The sequence below is a fragment of the Poromitra crassiceps genome (genome assembly GCF_964638095.1).
Source record: "Poromitra crassiceps genome assembly, chromosome: 30".
NCBI classification, from domain to species: Eukaryota; Metazoa; Chordata; class Actinopteri; order Beryciformes; family Melamphaidae; genus Poromitra; species Poromitra crassiceps.
Window position 1 is genome coordinate 15,941,852 of NC_139652.1, and position 16,485 is coordinate 15,958,336.

Genomic DNA, 16,485 nt, shown 5'->3' on the forward strand with positions numbered 1-16,485 from the left:
GCCTATATTCAGAATGCTGGGCGGTGTTATGGAGAGCCTTGTTACGCAGCCAACTAACACTGCAAAAAAGAACAATCTTAACAGGTCATTTGCTCTTATATTGAGTCCTAAAGCTACACTAGGCGAGATCTGTATGTAAAAAGACACCAGCAACAGGGAAGAGAGTCCCGTCCACGCTAATGGAGACAGTCGTTTTGCCCTGTTGGCCTACATTTAAGAGTGAAATCCAAACGGTCTCCGTCCAGAGAAAACCGGACTCACCAGCGTTAAGACCTTTTCCTCTCTTGTCTCTTTGGTATAAAGCGTCACAGTCTGACCGGAGCGCGCTGTGTGCAGTTTACTGACCTCGTGGGCCCGCCAATGTGGAAAGTTACCTAGTGCAGGTTTAAAAAATTATTTTTATTTAGTGTTAAAATCAGCCAGTGGGAGGCGATAATTCCACCTACTTCAAGTACCATTCCACTTTGACAGTGACTAACATTAGAAAGATGTAAAACTGCCTCGCCTCATCAGCCTTACTTGATTTAAAGAACACTAACATTTGCAGACTCAATAGTAGATTAAATGACTTGTTAAGCGGGATGCTCTTTTTGCAGTGTATCTCTGTAGAGGGGGCGGGAACCTGGCAGCCATCCAACAACCTGACTGAACTCTCTCTATCAGTGGCTCTGGCGTTACATGGGAGTGTCTCTCGCTCTCTCTCTTTCTCTCTCTGCACCTCCTCGGCCGACCTCACAGAGGCCAGGGCAGGTCGCTGAAGTCGACGGGCCCGCCCAGGCCGGCGTCCGCCTCCAGCAGGGACATGATGACGGCCATGGCCGCCTCGTCGTTGCTGGGGCTGCTGGAGCCCGGCTCATCCATGATGTCTATGCTCAGGTGGGAGTTGTCGCCTGGACGGAGGACAACAGAGGAAGAGTTGGTTAGGTCAATTTGGGATGGGAAACATGGACGGAGATGGGAATAGAGCAAGATAAACTTGATACATTTGTACACAGATTTATACTTATTTATAGGTCTGGGCGATACAAAAAAAATCATATCTCGGTACACATATATATATATATATATATACATATGTCTGTATTTTCTATTAAGTGAGATATCACAAACACTTTTATTAAAACAAGAATGTACTTGACCAAATACCTCAATATCGATATTGTGACAATATTGTAGGGATGACTATTGGTGCTTTCACAAAATATTTACACAATGAGATTTTTGATCAATAATCATCAGTAATGTGGATATATTGACTAAGTGGGTAAAGGCAAATAATGCAACAGCTAGAACAGTCTGGTAAGTTCAGAAAATGACACCACTTTACTGTAATGCAGCCTTTAAAACCAGGAAAAACACTTCTACCATGTCATATCAGCATATTGCAGCAGCCAAAATCTAGTCTCATATCATAATATTCAATATAATATCAATATATTGCCCAGCCTGACTTATTTGTCCAAGATTTGTACTTATTAAATAAACACAACCATTATTCATTCAGCAGTATTGCGCTGTGTATTTATACACAAGTGAATAACTAACTGGTGTGTGTGTGTGTGTGTGTGTGTGTGTGTGTGTGTGTGTGTGTGTGTGTGTGTGTGTGCGTGTGCGTGTGCGTGTGCGTGTGCGTGTGCGTGTGTGTCTGACTGTTTGGATGTGTGTGTGTGACTCACTCATGATGGACTGGTTGGAGTAGGGGTACCCTATAGAGTCGGGTCCCGGGATGATCCCTGTGGAGGGCAGCTCGGGTGTCCCTCCGTTCTGAATCTACACAAACACACAGTGAAGATGGAAATGAGTGCTCAACCACAGAGGCTTACAGACACCAGGCACATATCACATTTCAAACATCTTGGCTTTTCCACAAAGATCTTCTGCTGATGCCCACAAGACAGAAGTGTCACATTTGAAAAGTTAATGAGCCCATATGAGAGAAAAACTACAAATCCTGCACATCACATTCAAGTCAGTGGGGAAGGGAACTGAATCTGATTAAGTAAATGGTGCCAATAATAACTATGCATAACTGTCAGACAAATAGCAGTCAGTCAGTCAGTCAGTCAGTCAGTCTGGGAATTCAGTTCGACATCTCTCTTTCGGTCTTTGGGGCATTTCAATGACCACGACCTCATTATATGCGTCTACCACAGATAAAATGTCTGTTTACTCGGCAATAATTCAAAAAGAGAGATTTTTTTTAGGCCAGCCAGCAGACGGTAGCCAATAACTTTAGTAATATTACACTGTGAGGTTTACTTTCGAGTGCCGTAGAATTTCTCCGAAATTGTGACTATCTTATTTTGAAATGCGACTCTTCACATATTGTTCCCGATCCACAGAGAAAGACACACACAGCTCAGCTTTCAACCGCACTGACGATGTGATATCCTGAGACAAACGAGCACACTCGCACACGGAAGAAACGTGACAGAAGCTCCAGTTTCGCATAACAAAAACAGATACTGTATGGAGCTACGAGTGCATGTGTGTGTGTGTGTGTGTGTGTGTGTGTGTGTGTGTGTGTTACCTTCTTGCCCCCTGGAGAGCAGGTATCAGGCGGTGGGGTGCTGGTGATGTTGAGAGGGCTAGAGCCACAGCTGGAGGGAGAGGAGCCCCGGATCCTGAGAGAGAGAGAGAGAGAGAGAGAGATGTTTCAATGGGTGTGTTATGCGTTGCATGTACATGGATAAAAGCAGATAATAAAAGCTGCATAGAAATAGATACGCGCTACGAAACTGCATCCTGAGGCATGAGACCTCCGAGCGACTTGCATTTGAACGCTCGTATCGCAATATGTCAGTGATGCCATATGGTTACATCATTCATCTGAGGCTGTTGCCATCATTTTGGTGCTACAGTGGCTTGGCTGTGCAGCGTTAGCATGGCGACGACAAGATGCAACGGAAAGAAAGACAAACATCTGACGACACATACTGACACCGTAACATGTCGGAGACAAAAACGAACACTACGACTTTTTGATGGCATTATACCGTGCACACGCGTCTTTTCACCATCACTGTCAGTTCCATATCGGTAAGTGAATGAAGGATGTTTCATGCTGAGAATACAATATCAGAATATTGCACTTGACATATGACCTAGTTCTCATATCTAAGTAGGAACTAGGATCTTTCCACTCAAGGGCCGACAAAAGTCAGACTTCCTGCCGATTAGCCTGCCTGGTTTGAGATTTGGAACATAGCGATAGCGTCACTCTGCTCTCACCTCTGGATCTCCATCACTTCTTCAGCGATCATGCGGCCGATCTTGCCGGCTCCTGCTCTCGTGCCGCCGGGGATGCCGGGCACCGTCTGCAGCGCCCGCCTTCCTCCGCCTACCAAACAACACACACAAGGCAAGGCAATCATGAAATGATGACGTGGGACATCATGGAATGAAGGACTATTTTTTTTTACACATAAATCAGTCACACTTGGTGGACTGGTACGCCTTTAATGAAAGGTACATGTGGCGTTTTACCCTCTGAAGTGAGAACACTGTCCATACTCTGTGGAGAGGCGGCAGATTGAGGGTAGTCTGACCCTTCCATCATGGGACACCTGCAGAGGAAAACGAAACGCACAAGAAGAAACATCTTGAGCATTTCCTTTACATTCATTCAGGGCTTAAAGCAAAACTAGAAATAACCGTCTCGCCGTTGTCTGCCTGCCAACATGTCAAGCTGCAGTTTACATCCAAGTCTGTCCAGACTCATCAAGTATATGTAGTGAAGACTTTGAAGGAATTTAATAAAAGGTATTAAGGGCATTTTGACATGTATGAGTCCACGGAATAATTTCCAGTTAATTGTTTGTCCCAGCAAGTGTTACAAGGTTTCCGGTCTCCACCGGTTTACTCTTCCAGTGACGCGAAACTTTGTTTTCATATTTCAGCTGTGCTGCACCACTGAATCAGTGCTACATTGTGATAGAAAGAAAGTAGCTTGCTGTTCACTTGATAAAAAAAAATTAGCTTGTATTCCATTGGTAAATGTAAAATATTGTTTTGCTGAATATGATTGGATAAAATGCATAAAAAGCAAAAACCCACAAGGAGTGATCCCCCCCCACCGGTGGAAAATAGTTTGCGAATCTAAAATGTCCATATATAGTATATAATATAATATGTAGGCTGGAAATCCGGCACCTGGCCAATGTGTTCTTTAAGCCCTGCATTCATTTTGTTCATGTCCCAGTAAATAGCTAGAGCAGTACTTACGACACGACGGTGTTGGTGGAGACGATGTACTCCACCTCCTTGGTCCAGGGGTTCATAAAGCTGAACCAGCGGCTCCTCAGCGTGATGAAGGAGCCATCTTTGATCTTGAATTTGTAACAGTTGGTGTTGATCTTCTCTCTCATCTGTAGCACTGTGGGGGCGGATACACAAACATGCAAGCAAGCACACACACACACACACACACACACACACAGACACACACAGACACACACATACACCAAGGTAGGTTAGGCAAGTGTAGAACATCTGAGTCATTAATCCATGAAGAGCCATTTGCATCCTTCACTCATTGTTTTCATTTCCCTCGTCAGTACCTTGTCTGTGGCACTCTGCCAGGTGGCCGATGTCGTCCTGGTGGAAGTACTCATAGAAGGAGGTTCCCAGCAGCTCCTGGGGCAGGTAGGCTAGGATGGCTGTGGCTCTGGAGGGAAAGGGAAACAGGGAGTTTGGGTCTGCTGGCAACTGGTTTCCAGCAAGTAAAACAACGGCAATCCAGGAACTTAAAAGTTGTTTTGGTCTTAGGGGGCGGTCCTATAACACTTTTCAACAGTTGTGCACCAGACGTAGATATCTATCTACGGCTGGCTACTGCGAGACTAGGGACCACCTGGAACCCCCTGAAGGAAGGACCCTTGGGGGTCCCCGGACCCTACTTTGAGAACCACTGGTTTAAAAGCATGCAGCATTCAAAGGCTATGGAAAGGAAAAAATAAATATGTCCATACACACACACACACACACACACAGCTAAACTCCCCCACATTCTCCCACTCCTCACCTCTGGTCCACGAAGACGAATTTGCCGTCGATAGCGTGCCGGGAGACGTACTCGGTGGGCTTGACGCGGATGTCGGCCAGGCTGGGCTGGGGGACGATGTGGGGGTGGAGCCGGCCGATGGCCACCAGGCAGCTGAGGTTGCAGCCCTCGTTGTCCGGCTCGTTGTCGTCGTCGAGACCCATCTTGGTGGGAGGCCAGCTCTTCAGGTAGCCCGTACTGTGGATGGTGCAGAAGCTCTTGCGGTCTGCTGCAGGGGGGTGGGGACAAAGAGAGAGAGAGGGAGAGATTATAATTGGTGGTAAAGTAGGTGGGAGGCCATCCCATACTGTGTGGGTGATGAAGATGCTTACGGTTCCCAGAAGAGAAAGGCAGAGGGGTGAAACAGATACTCCCCTGCCCTCAGTTGTGATTAGCTGGGTCATGCATGTGAACACTAAGTACATGTGATGTAATATAATCCAACACAAGACATTTAAACCTCCCATTCACATGTTTCGCTGAAACCACACAATTATTGGCAGCTTTTCTCATTACAATGGGGTGTCACTCCACTAGCTGTGCTGAAAGTCACTGTAAAGCCTGGTCTACATTCCTGACTTATACAAATATGTTTACAGGTCAATGAGGTCATGTGTATATTTTTTACATGGTAATAATCATACACTCATACACTTTGACCGTGGCACGGCTGTTGGTGCCAGAAAGGCTGCTTTGAGTATTTCTGAAACTGGGATATTCACGGACAACATTCTCTAGAGGTTCTACAGAATGGTGTGAAAACAAAAAGCACCTAGTGGCAGTTCTGTGGACAGAAAAACCTTGTTGATGAGAGAGGTCAGAGGAGAATGGCCAGACTGGTTGGAGCTGACAGAAAGACTTCCGTAATTCAGATAACCTCTTTACAACTGTGCTGAGCAGAAGAGGATCTCAGAACACAACATGTTAAACCTTGAGGTGGATGGCACTTTGGTAGCCTGATGACACTGAGCTGAGAGCTGATGCCTACACAGTGTTAGTAAGGTAAGGTGTAACTAATAAAGTAAGTATTAGTAAGGTAAAGTGTAACTAATAAAGTGATCGGTGGGTGTATTTATAGGACCCAAGATAGGAAATCCGCTTGTGTGAATACTCAGGGTCAGCGGCCTAACTCTATATACAGTACATGAACTAGTTATTTCAGCTTGTCACAGTCTAAAGCAGGGGTGTCAGACTCATATTAGGTAGAGGGCCGGATTTGTTCAACTGAGACCTCATGGGGGCCGGATTTTTTTTTTTTACTAAAATCAATTCGACTCATTTACCCATTTACTTCACAAAAGAAATACTGCTCTTTCCATTTCTCTTGAAACTGCCTGCATTCCGTGTCAACCTTTCTCTTTTTCGACAGCATCTTGTTGATTCCTTTGTTTTTTGGTAGGTAGCCGAATGCGCGATTCAATTCCAGCGTGGCATCATGGCGGCTTTGTTTACACCTGATGACCTACTGACATACTTCCTTGTAGTGCAGGTTAATTAACTTATGAATGAACTCTTAGCTTGCTTATTAGCCACACGTAGTTCATGATAATGGGGTGCGAATTTAATAATAATAATAATATATATATATATTTTTTTTAATATTCCAAAACATCTCGCGGGCCGGATGAAACCTGATCCGGCCCGCGGGCCGTATCTCTGACATCCCTGGTCTAAAGTGACCTGGTTATTGATTGCTTTAGAAATCTACATTTCCTGTCCCATAACCTGAATGTGATGATCTAGGTCAAGATACTGTATCTCCAAGTGACTCAGTCTGAATGGTTGAGCCAGTTCAGAAAACTGTGTGTTTTTACCATTTGGCGCACGCGCACGCACGCACGCACGCACACACACACACACACACACACACACACACACACACACACACACACACACACACACACAAACAAACATCAGGGGGGAGGAACAACGTTCTCCTCGATGAAATATTAATCTAAAACACTAAAAAATTTAACGTGAATGGTGACACAGCCGATGCGGGCTGCGTGACTGTGCATGAATGACCTGCAAAAGTTCTGCTGACTAAAGACATTCAGTTCACACTCCAGCTGCTCCCATTGGGTAACGAGTAGAGCAAACATGCAGCCGGCCATATGCTCCATCTGTCCTGCAGCTCAAACCAGGCGACGAGCTGAGCAGAAAGTGGAAGTGCAATGAGATCATGACTGACAACAATTCAGTCAGAGATCATGACTGGCAATTCAGTCAGAGATCATGACTGGCAATTCAGTCAGAGATCATGACAGACCGGCAATTCATATCAATCTTGATGATATGGGGTTAATGGAGTTGAAAGCAGAAGTGCTCAACTAAGATGTAAAAGTGAAAAAAAAAGTATTTATTTTGAAGATCTTTTAAAATAATGGAAATAGGTCAAATACAGTATCAAAGTATGTATTTGCATAGTTTGCATATATGTATGCATTTGCACAATTTGTGTGTGTGTATGTGTGTGTGTATATATATATATATATATATATATATATATATATATATATATATGTATATATATATATGTATATATATATATATGGCAGAAAGGTTAGCAAAGCAGAGAGTACAAGCAGACACAGTAAAATAAGGCTGATATCTGAACATACAAACAGGAAAGTAAGTACCGGTATGATAGTTATAGCCTCTTGTAATGACCAATTATGACAGCAGAGGCCACTGTTGCTGCTTATCCGCAGATTTCTACATGTTGGGGCTTTAACTCAACCCTAAATTCTTACATACAAGATTGCATTTTTAACAGACCTGCCTAGTTAAATAAAGGTAAAAAAAAAGTGTGTCTGAAGAGGCAGACTTCCTTGGTGGTGTAACGGTGATGCTCCCATGCCAACTGAGGTGTGTTTCCTGGCTCTACTGACACTAAAAATAGACAAGAGGAAAACCTGGAAAATGGGAGTCTTCCTTTTCATGTGAACACAAAGAGTCATCGGATATCCTGAAACTAATGAAGTTATGTCCCTGGTGTGGTGTCCTAAAGGAGGACGGGGTGACTGGGAGTAGAACATGAGAAATGTCGGGGGAGACTCAAGAGCACAGAAGCAGAGAATGAGCCGCTTAATAAATGTAGAAAAATCCCATTGACTTGCATTGAATTATGGAAGCACGGCACCCGTTTCCTTACGACTTTAACACGTTGAAAAGAACGGCGCCGTACCTTTCTTCTTCGAGCAGGTGGAGGCGAAGTCTTTGTCCTCGACTTTGACAGAAGGCCTGTTGCACTTCATCCTGCAGAAGAACGAGCGCCTGGCTCCAGAGCAGAGCCGGGACGGACCGGGGGTGATGTCTGTCTTCACTGGAAGACCGGCTGGAAATACACACAACATGGAGAAGAGCTCATTATTAGGATGTCCAGTAGTATCTGACAAGATGACTTTTTAACACACTAAATCTGCAGCGGAGGCACTCTGCAGATTTAGACATAAGGTCAGAGGGGAACAGAGGAGGAAGAGACGTGCATGAGAAATCATCACTAACCAACGTCCTAATTCTATCAAACGTGTGCGTTTGTGCTTACTTTTAGCGTCGATGAGCCTCTCGCGGGGGGCCGTGTCGGAAGAGGACAGTTGCTCTTTGACTTTGGCAATGTCCTTGGGGTGAAGGTAGTCAAACAGACTCTGACCTATCAAGTCATTCTGGAGAGAGGGTGGGAAAGAGAGAACAATATGAGAGAGAGAAGGGAAAAGAAAGGGGGAATGGAGGGACAGAGAGAATAATATGAGAGAGAAGGGAAAAGAAAGGGGGAATGGAGGGACAGAGAGAATAATATGAGAGAGAGAAGGGAAAAGAAAGGGGGAATGGAGGGACAGAGAGAAGTGAAGAGAGAAGGCTGGCTCTCTAGGCATAAACCGATGAGGACAAGTGCAGAACTAAAGACATTTTCTTCATAGTAATAGGCAATCTGTTGAAATGTTGGCCTAATAGTTGATTTCTATTAGCTTTGGTGCAATAAATACTTTTCTAGCAGGAAGTACAATATCTGCAGTGTCAGTTCTTTGAACCCAATGAAGCAAAGTACATCTCTGCCAAGCTAAGGTGTCTGGCGAGGCAAAGCAGCTCCAATGGCTGGAATAATACTGGAAGTGAGGTGTTTCCTCCTTCAAAATAAAAGCATAAAATAGGGGTTGCATAGACTTGTCGACGCTACTACCACAAGTCGACGCCTGCCGGGAGACAATTTGTCCTTCTGTTGACAAGACATTTTCTACATTACCAGTCTGTTCTGTTGACAAGACATTTCCTACATTACCACTCTGTTCTGTTGACAAGACATGTCCTACATTACCCTGGACTGTCACTATCAGTATACTGTACCTGGCTGTAGTTGAGAATCTTGTAGACCGACTCGGATACAAAGAGGATCTTGCCACGATCACACCCAACCACAAACAGGAAGCCATCAGCAGCCTAGATTGATCAGACAGAAAACACTGAAAACTACTCCCCAAATGTCTCGCCCTCATAATATGTCAATCCTAAAGCTGCGTGTCCACTAAGCTTCTGTTTCTCAATTCCAGTGCCCTTTTCTCATTAAAGACAACAACAGGAAGCGTCCACAAGGTGCACAAAAACGCGGCTGCTCCAGAAAGGCGCTGCGTCGGTTATTTCTTTCCGTCAAAGCAGAGCGCTTTTAAAAGCTGAGAAATGTTCAACTTTTCAGAAAAGCACTGGGTGACGTGATCCGCTTTTTCCAGCTGGGAGGTGGAGAAATACGATGTGTGGTAGGATAATCATTGAATTTACGTTACTGTAACAGCGATCATAAAGGCAGTATGGATTATACCGGATATGTATTGTAAATATCTGCCATCTGGTAAGCCTGGCTTGTTCTACAACACTGTATTGTTAGCACTGCTAGAAGTGCTAACGTTACGTTACGTTAGCCAGGTGGTTAGTGCAGCTGGTACTGTAAGCTAGCCAGGAGACATTAGCATCCGCTTCTCCTCACAAAAAGCGCTCCAGGCAGCGCCTTTTCCACTCCAGAAAGATGCTGACAAACGCTATGTCGACACGCAGCCTTAGAGACAGTGACTTAAAGTTAGTTACTTTCTGCAGTTGACTAATCAGAGGCAAAAGAACAGACTGCCAGCTTTTCATTATGTGTGCCTATTATTATTTTTAGCAACATCAGAATACATTTTCCAGCTACATAATGCATAGGTCTTTTTTTAATCACAATAAATGCTTCAATATAATACAACGATTCAGTGGGAAACATTTTGAAGCAATGCAAACAGACAACAGTGTCTTTAACTAATGACTACACACAGTGCAGTATCAAGAAAAAAGTCCTGTTGCATCTACATTACGGTACTTCAACATGTTGCCTGACTGTCTCATCACTCTTACATGCCCAGTGCTCTGTATTGGACTCACCCTTAGTATTAAGTGCTTCAGTTCATCATCTGAGAGGAAAGAAGGCTTGTAGTTGGCCTCTGTGTAGGGGTTGGCTGCACCTAAAGACAACAGCAAAGACTCACTTCACACACGTGCGTATTCTTGAGCTATATCTCAAAGAGAGATGCACGACGATATTGGCACGCCGTCGGTGACGGCCGATAAAGTCTTTAAAATTAAATTTCAGCATCGGCCTGATATGACATTTCTGCCGATATGACAGGCTGATATCATCCAAGCCTGTATACGCACCTGTAGTTACCCTGTCTTTTCGACACAAAATGGCCCCAGTGAATATGCTCTATAATGTGTTAATTCACTAGAAGAGAGACTTGATGTTCTCTGAAATTAGGTGGACATTTTTTGTGTGGATATATCGGTATCGGCAATCGGCCAAAAGAGTTGGAAAATATCCGCAAAAAATCCAATATCGTGCATCCCTAATATCAAATGTAGCAAAACAATTCAGAATTTCAAAAATAATGTACAGGTATCCCTTCGCATGTTACCGGGGTGTGCTTGAAAGGGTTACTGATCAATACCAATGACTCAGTGATTCCTGGGCCAGGTGCTGAGGATGACTCAGTGATTCCTGGGCCAGGTGCTGAGAATGACTCAGTGATTCCTGGGCCAGGTGCTGAGTATGACTCAGTGATTCCTGGGCCAGGTGCTGAGGATGACTCAGTGATTCCTGGGCCAGGTGCGGAGAATGACTCAGCGATTCCTGGGCCAGGTGCTGAGGATGACTCAGTGATTCCTGGGCCAGGTCCTGAGAATGACTCAGTGATTCCTGGGCCAGGTGCTGAGTATGACTCAGTGATTCCTGGGCCAGGTGCTGAGTATGACTCAGTGATTCCTGGGCCAGGTGCTGAGTATGACTCAGTGATTCCTGGGCCAGGTGCTGAGTATGACTCAGTGATTCCTGGGCCAGGTGCTGAGGATGACTCAGTGATTCCTGGGCCAGGTCCTGAGAATGACTCAGTGATTCCTGGGCCAGGTGCTGAGGATGACTCAGTGATTCCTGGGCCAGGTCCTGAGAATGACTCAGTGATTCCTGGGCCAGGTGCTGAGATTTCTGCATCTCAAAGCTCACTTTCTGGCCATAAACTCTTGGAAACAAGCGGCCCTTCTCCCAGACCTCCCGTTTTCAAGTGCTCCCAGATGGAAGACGGTGCAACGAGTGAGCGAGTGCCATCACAACACATTTTGTTCCTTAACCAAAAGCAAAGACAAAGCGTTTTTTTTTTATATTTTGCATGGTGATAAAACACCTCTTCACAACAAGACATTTCTGTTGGATCTGTGCACTATATTAGCTATCTCTTTCATCTCATCTGTATGTGAAAATGTGACTTGTTGCAGATATACAATACGGTCTCATCTCAGTTTGTCTAGTTAGTGTCTGTTAAGCCGCTGACACACCGGGAGAACTACAAAGGACGAGTGGCAACTAGCGCCCGACCGACGTGTCACCGACAAGCCACCATCAAAGCAGACTAGAGCCAACAGTGCGGGACACACCGCAAACACTGAGGCGACAGACAGCCAGACATGGCCGACTGCCGGCTTGGTGTGTCTGGGGCTTTAATGTAACCTATCTAACTACCCCCAAACATTCTATAGAGATGAAACGATTACCAGTTTCATGATAACCCGTGATAGAATTCCTGACGGTTGGTATTACCGCTTCAAATTTGAATTATCATTAAAACCATGTTTGATTACAGCGCTTTGAGAAACACAGTAAATACTGTCCATCAATCCAAGTTAGTAACAATCTCCCAGGAGTCTTGAGTTTTCAATATAAAACTTTGTGAAATGATTTCACATTTTCAGCACATTTTAACAATACCGTGATAATACTGATAACTGTGATCATGTGATAATTCTGATATGAAATTCACATACTGTTTCACTGACTGTTGTTTACCTATCCCTCAATGCACCCATGCATTCCTCCTCACCTCTGAGTGTCTTCATGTGCTGGACGGCCATGCGCAGGACAGTCAGCTTGTCCAGCTTGCGGGACATGGCGTTGCAGGTGGGCACCAGGGCCGCCAGCTCGTCGATGAAGCTGTTCATCTTGTCCCGGCGGCGCTTCTCGATCTGGCTGTGGGCCTCTCTGTGGACGACGGGGGAAAACCACAGGACGTTAGCAGGCAGCTAGCCTTTAGCATACACCGATTAGACTCCTGGCTCCCTCGCATACTACCCAAATAAGTTCTCCCATTTATGTCTTTTGGGGGCATTTTACCTGTTTTATAAAGAATCCTAAAACTACGCAGAGCAGCAAACCAAGATGAGGCGAGTTATCCGTCAGCGTCTGGCATCCTCGTAAAAGAAGCTGCTCTGTGAATTATCCGCAAATCAGCAGAAGTACCGAGAAAACATTGCTGTTCAGACGGAAGGCAAAATGCCTTCTTAGGCGTCCGGTCTGTCCTTCAGGACTGTAAGAACACATCCTTGCGTCTATCCAACCTCTTTGCTCTGCCTTCACTTCAGCCTTGGCCACACCAGCCGCGGCGAAAAGGAGAGTTCTTTACACAGAGGAGAAAGGGAGCCTGTCATTAGCCATTAGCTATGCTCTTACAGTCCCTTCGGCTCCACATAATACTCTGATCTATACACTTCAATGTATAAAGTTTCACATTATCAACGTAAACAAAGATGCCTCTGTCTCCCATCGCACGGAGTGACATTTAATTCATGTCGGAGAGATTAGACGGACAGGGGTATGACAGAGGAAGAGGGGAAGAAAGAATGATACAGTTTGTGTGTGTGTGTGTGTGTGTGTGTGTGTGTGTGTGTGTGTGTGTGTGTGTGTGTGTGTGTGTGTGTGTATGAGAGAGAGAAAGAGAGAGTTACAGAGAGAGAGAGGGACACACACACACACAGAGGGAGAGAGAGAGAGGTAAAGAAGTAGGTTTGATACCTGGCATTCTTTATCCGGCCCTGTTGGTCACTGGAAAGACAAACAATGAGAGATTAGAGAGCGAGTGTTGCAAAGGGAAACTCCTCAGAAGGTTCAAATAAATCTCACAGTTTGAGGTTGGAGACAACGTGGCAGATTGATGAGACGGAAACTATTTAACGGAGCGAGGACGAGGTCAGTGAGGGGCAGTGAGGAAACAGGGTCAGTGTGGAAACAGGGACAGTGTGGAGACAGGGACAGTGTGGAGACAGGGTCAGTGAGGGGCAGTGTGAAAACAGGGGCAGTGTGGAGACAGGGGCAGTGAGGAGACAGGGGCAGTGAGGAGCAGTGTGGAAACAGGGGCAGTGTGGAGACAGGGGCAGTGAGGGGCAGTGTGAAAACAGGGGCAGTGTGGAGACAGGGACAGTGAGGGGCAGTGTGAAAACAGGGGCAGTGTGGAGACAGGGGCAGTGAGGGGCAGTGTGAAAACAGGGGCAGTGTGGAGACAGGGCAGTGAGGGGCAGTGTAGAAACAGGGGCAGTGTGGAGACAGGGTCAGTGTGGAAACAGGGGCAGTGTGGAAACAGGGCAGTGAGGGGCAGTGTGGAAACAGGGGCAGTGTGGAGACAGGGGCAGTGAGGGGCAGTGTGGAAACAGGGGCAGTGTGGAGACAGGGGCAGTGAGGGGCAGTGTGGAGACAGGGGCAGTGTGGAGACAGGGCAGTGAGGGGCAGTGTGGAGACAGGGGCAGTGTGGAGACAGGGCAGTGAGGGGCAGCGTGGAAACAGGGTCAGTGAGTGGAAACGGGGTCACGGCTGGGACAGAAAACCTGTAACCAGCCAACCCAGTTTGTTGTGCTTAGCAACATAAGAGCTTATGTAAGCAGATCAAGCTTCAGGCTGTTTGAATGGGCACAATGATGCAATACAAATATTACATAGTGACTGATTAAGCTTCTCTTACACTGACACACTCACTCTCTCTCTCTGCCTGTCTCTCTCACACACACGCTGATATAACACTGTGACAGCAGGGAGGATTCCCACTAGTGTGCTTTCCCTCTGCAGGGGTTGATTAAAGGGATAGTTTGGATTATTTGACATCAGGGTTGTATGAGGTGCTTATCGATAGTCAGTGTGTTACCTACAGTAGATTGATAGTCAGTGTGTTACCTACAGTAGATTGATAGTCAGTGTATTACCTACAGTAGATTGATAGTCAGTGTATTACCTACAGTAGATTGATAGTCAGTGTGTTACCTACAGTAGATTGATAGTCAGTGTGTTACCTACAGTAGATTGATAGTCAGTGTGTTACCTACAGTAGATTGATAGTCAGTGTATTACCTACAGTAGATTGATAGTCAGTGTGTTACCTACAGTAGATTGATAGTCAGTGTGTTACCTACAGTAGATTGATAGTCAGTGTGTTACCTACAGTAGATTGATAGTCAGTGTGTTACCTACAGTAGATTGATAGTCAGTGTTACCTACAGTAGATTGATAGTCAGTGTGTTACCTACAGTAGATTGATAGTCAGTGTGTTACCTACAGTAGATTGATAGTCAGTGTGTTACCTACAGTAGATTGATAGTCAGTGTGTTACCTACAGTAGATTGATAGTCAGTGTGTTACCTACAGTAGATTGATAGTCAGTGTGTTACCTACAGTAGATTGATAGTCAGTGTGTTACCTACAGTAGATTGATAGTCAGTGTGTTACCTACAGTAGATTGATAGTCAGTGTGTTACCTACAGTAGATTGATAGTCAGTGTGTTACCTACAGTAGATTGATAGTCAGTGTATTACCTACAGTAGATTGATAGTCAGTGTGTTACCTACAGTAGATTGATAGTCAGTGTGTTACCTACAGTAGATTGATAGTCAGTGTGTTACCTACCTCAATCTACTGTAGGTAACACACTGACTATCAATCTACTGTAGGTAACACACTGACTATCAATCTACTGTAGGTAACACACTGACTATCAATAAGTACCTCATACACCCTCACGTCAAATAATACAAGCTATCCCTTTAAGTTGAACTTGACTGGATCATTGCAGAGCCAGGGAATTGGATAAAACTACAATAAATAAATAAATAAATAAATAAATAAATAAATAAATAAATAAATAAATAAATAAATAAATAAATAAATAAATAAATAAGTAAAGCTACATTTCCACCATTATAATGACAGCATCTTACCTTCCCAGTTTATCCTTGTCTGTGTCCATGTCACTAAAAAGTCAATGACAGGTGATATTAGTTTCATCCGGGCCATCATAGCACATTCAACCGTTACACTTCAGAAATGTTTAACTCAGCAGACGATAATAAAAGAGTTCAATGGGTTCAGTGTTTTGTTTTGTTTCCAGTACTTGGCATATTGAACTTTGCAATAAAGCTGTGAGCATGAAGCTGTGTTTGAACTTACTCGAATGAGAAGCCATCGATTCTGCAAAGAAGAAGAAATAAAAGGTGTTCAACAGAAACATTTTCTCAGTGTGTTGAACAATGCACATATTTTGATCGTGACTACATGACTGATGGATTCAAAAAGACTGTAGTCTGGTTCCACAAAAAGCTGGAGCTGTGAGGTTTAGACTACAACGAGGTCATTAATCTTCCATCCTTCTATCCTTCTCTCTCCTCCTTTCTTTCCTTCCTTCCCTCTCCTCTCACCACACTCCCACCTCCCCTCTTTCGTTTAGGGTTCACACACCTTCAAGGTTAATTACTCCAACAACATGGAGAATTTCTACGTTTCCCAGGCCTAGCAGAAGGTTCACTTAACGTCAGGGTTAGGGTCACTCATGCGCGCACGTGACCGTTGCACTTTCTGGAGGCAGGTGGAGCGTGAAACAAGTACGCACAGATGGCGGAAGACACACATGGAGACAGCGGAACGTAACCTAGTTACAAAAAAAACTATATCAAAAGAACTTAAATTCCTATTCTTGCACAAAATATATAAATTAAATTACCCATGTCTGTTTATGTCCATTTTCAAAAACTTTCAAAGCCTTGATCTTTTTCTCAAATTCACAAACTTTTTCAAGGACCCGTGGGAACCCTGTACCCCATGGACTTTTCTTTCTTTCTT

At 44.7% G+C, this 16,485-nt stretch overlaps 1 protein-coding gene across 1 annotated transcript in view; it reads right to left on the reverse strand.

Annotated features, from left to right (window-relative positions):
• Positions 1–79: 79 nt before the first annotated feature.
• The window catches only part of bmal1a (basic helix-loop-helix ARNT like 1a), a 29,974-nt gene continuing 13,568 nt past the window's right edge, over positions 80–16,485 (reverse strand). Inside the window, exons 5-20 of the mRNA XM_083663121.1 lie at positions 15,817–15,837; positions 15,588–15,620; positions 13,401–13,430; positions 12,433–12,590; positions 10,448–10,527; positions 9,386–9,478; positions 8,589–8,706; positions 8,229–8,378; positions 5,024–5,270; positions 4,560–4,666; positions 4,225–4,375; positions 3,487–3,566; positions 3,232–3,340; positions 2,531–2,624; positions 1,677–1,770; positions 80–890 (exon numbers count right to left, since the gene is read on the reverse strand). Of these exons, the coding sequence (XP_083519247.1) occupies positions 733–890; positions 1,677–1,770; positions 2,531–2,624; positions 3,232–3,340; positions 3,487–3,566; positions 4,225–4,375; positions 4,560–4,666; positions 5,024–5,270; positions 8,229–8,378; positions 8,589–8,706; positions 9,386–9,478; positions 10,448–10,527; positions 12,433–12,590; positions 13,401–13,430; positions 15,588–15,620; positions 15,817–15,837 (1,723 nt within the window). The 3' untranslated portion in view covers positions 80–732. The remainder of the gene's footprint in view (positions 891–1,676; positions 1,771–2,530; positions 2,625–3,231; positions 3,341–3,486; positions 3,567–4,224; positions 4,376–4,559; positions 4,667–5,023; positions 5,271–8,228; positions 8,379–8,588; positions 8,707–9,385; positions 9,479–10,447; positions 10,528–12,432; positions 12,591–13,400; positions 13,431–15,587; positions 15,621–15,816; positions 15,838–16,485) is intronic.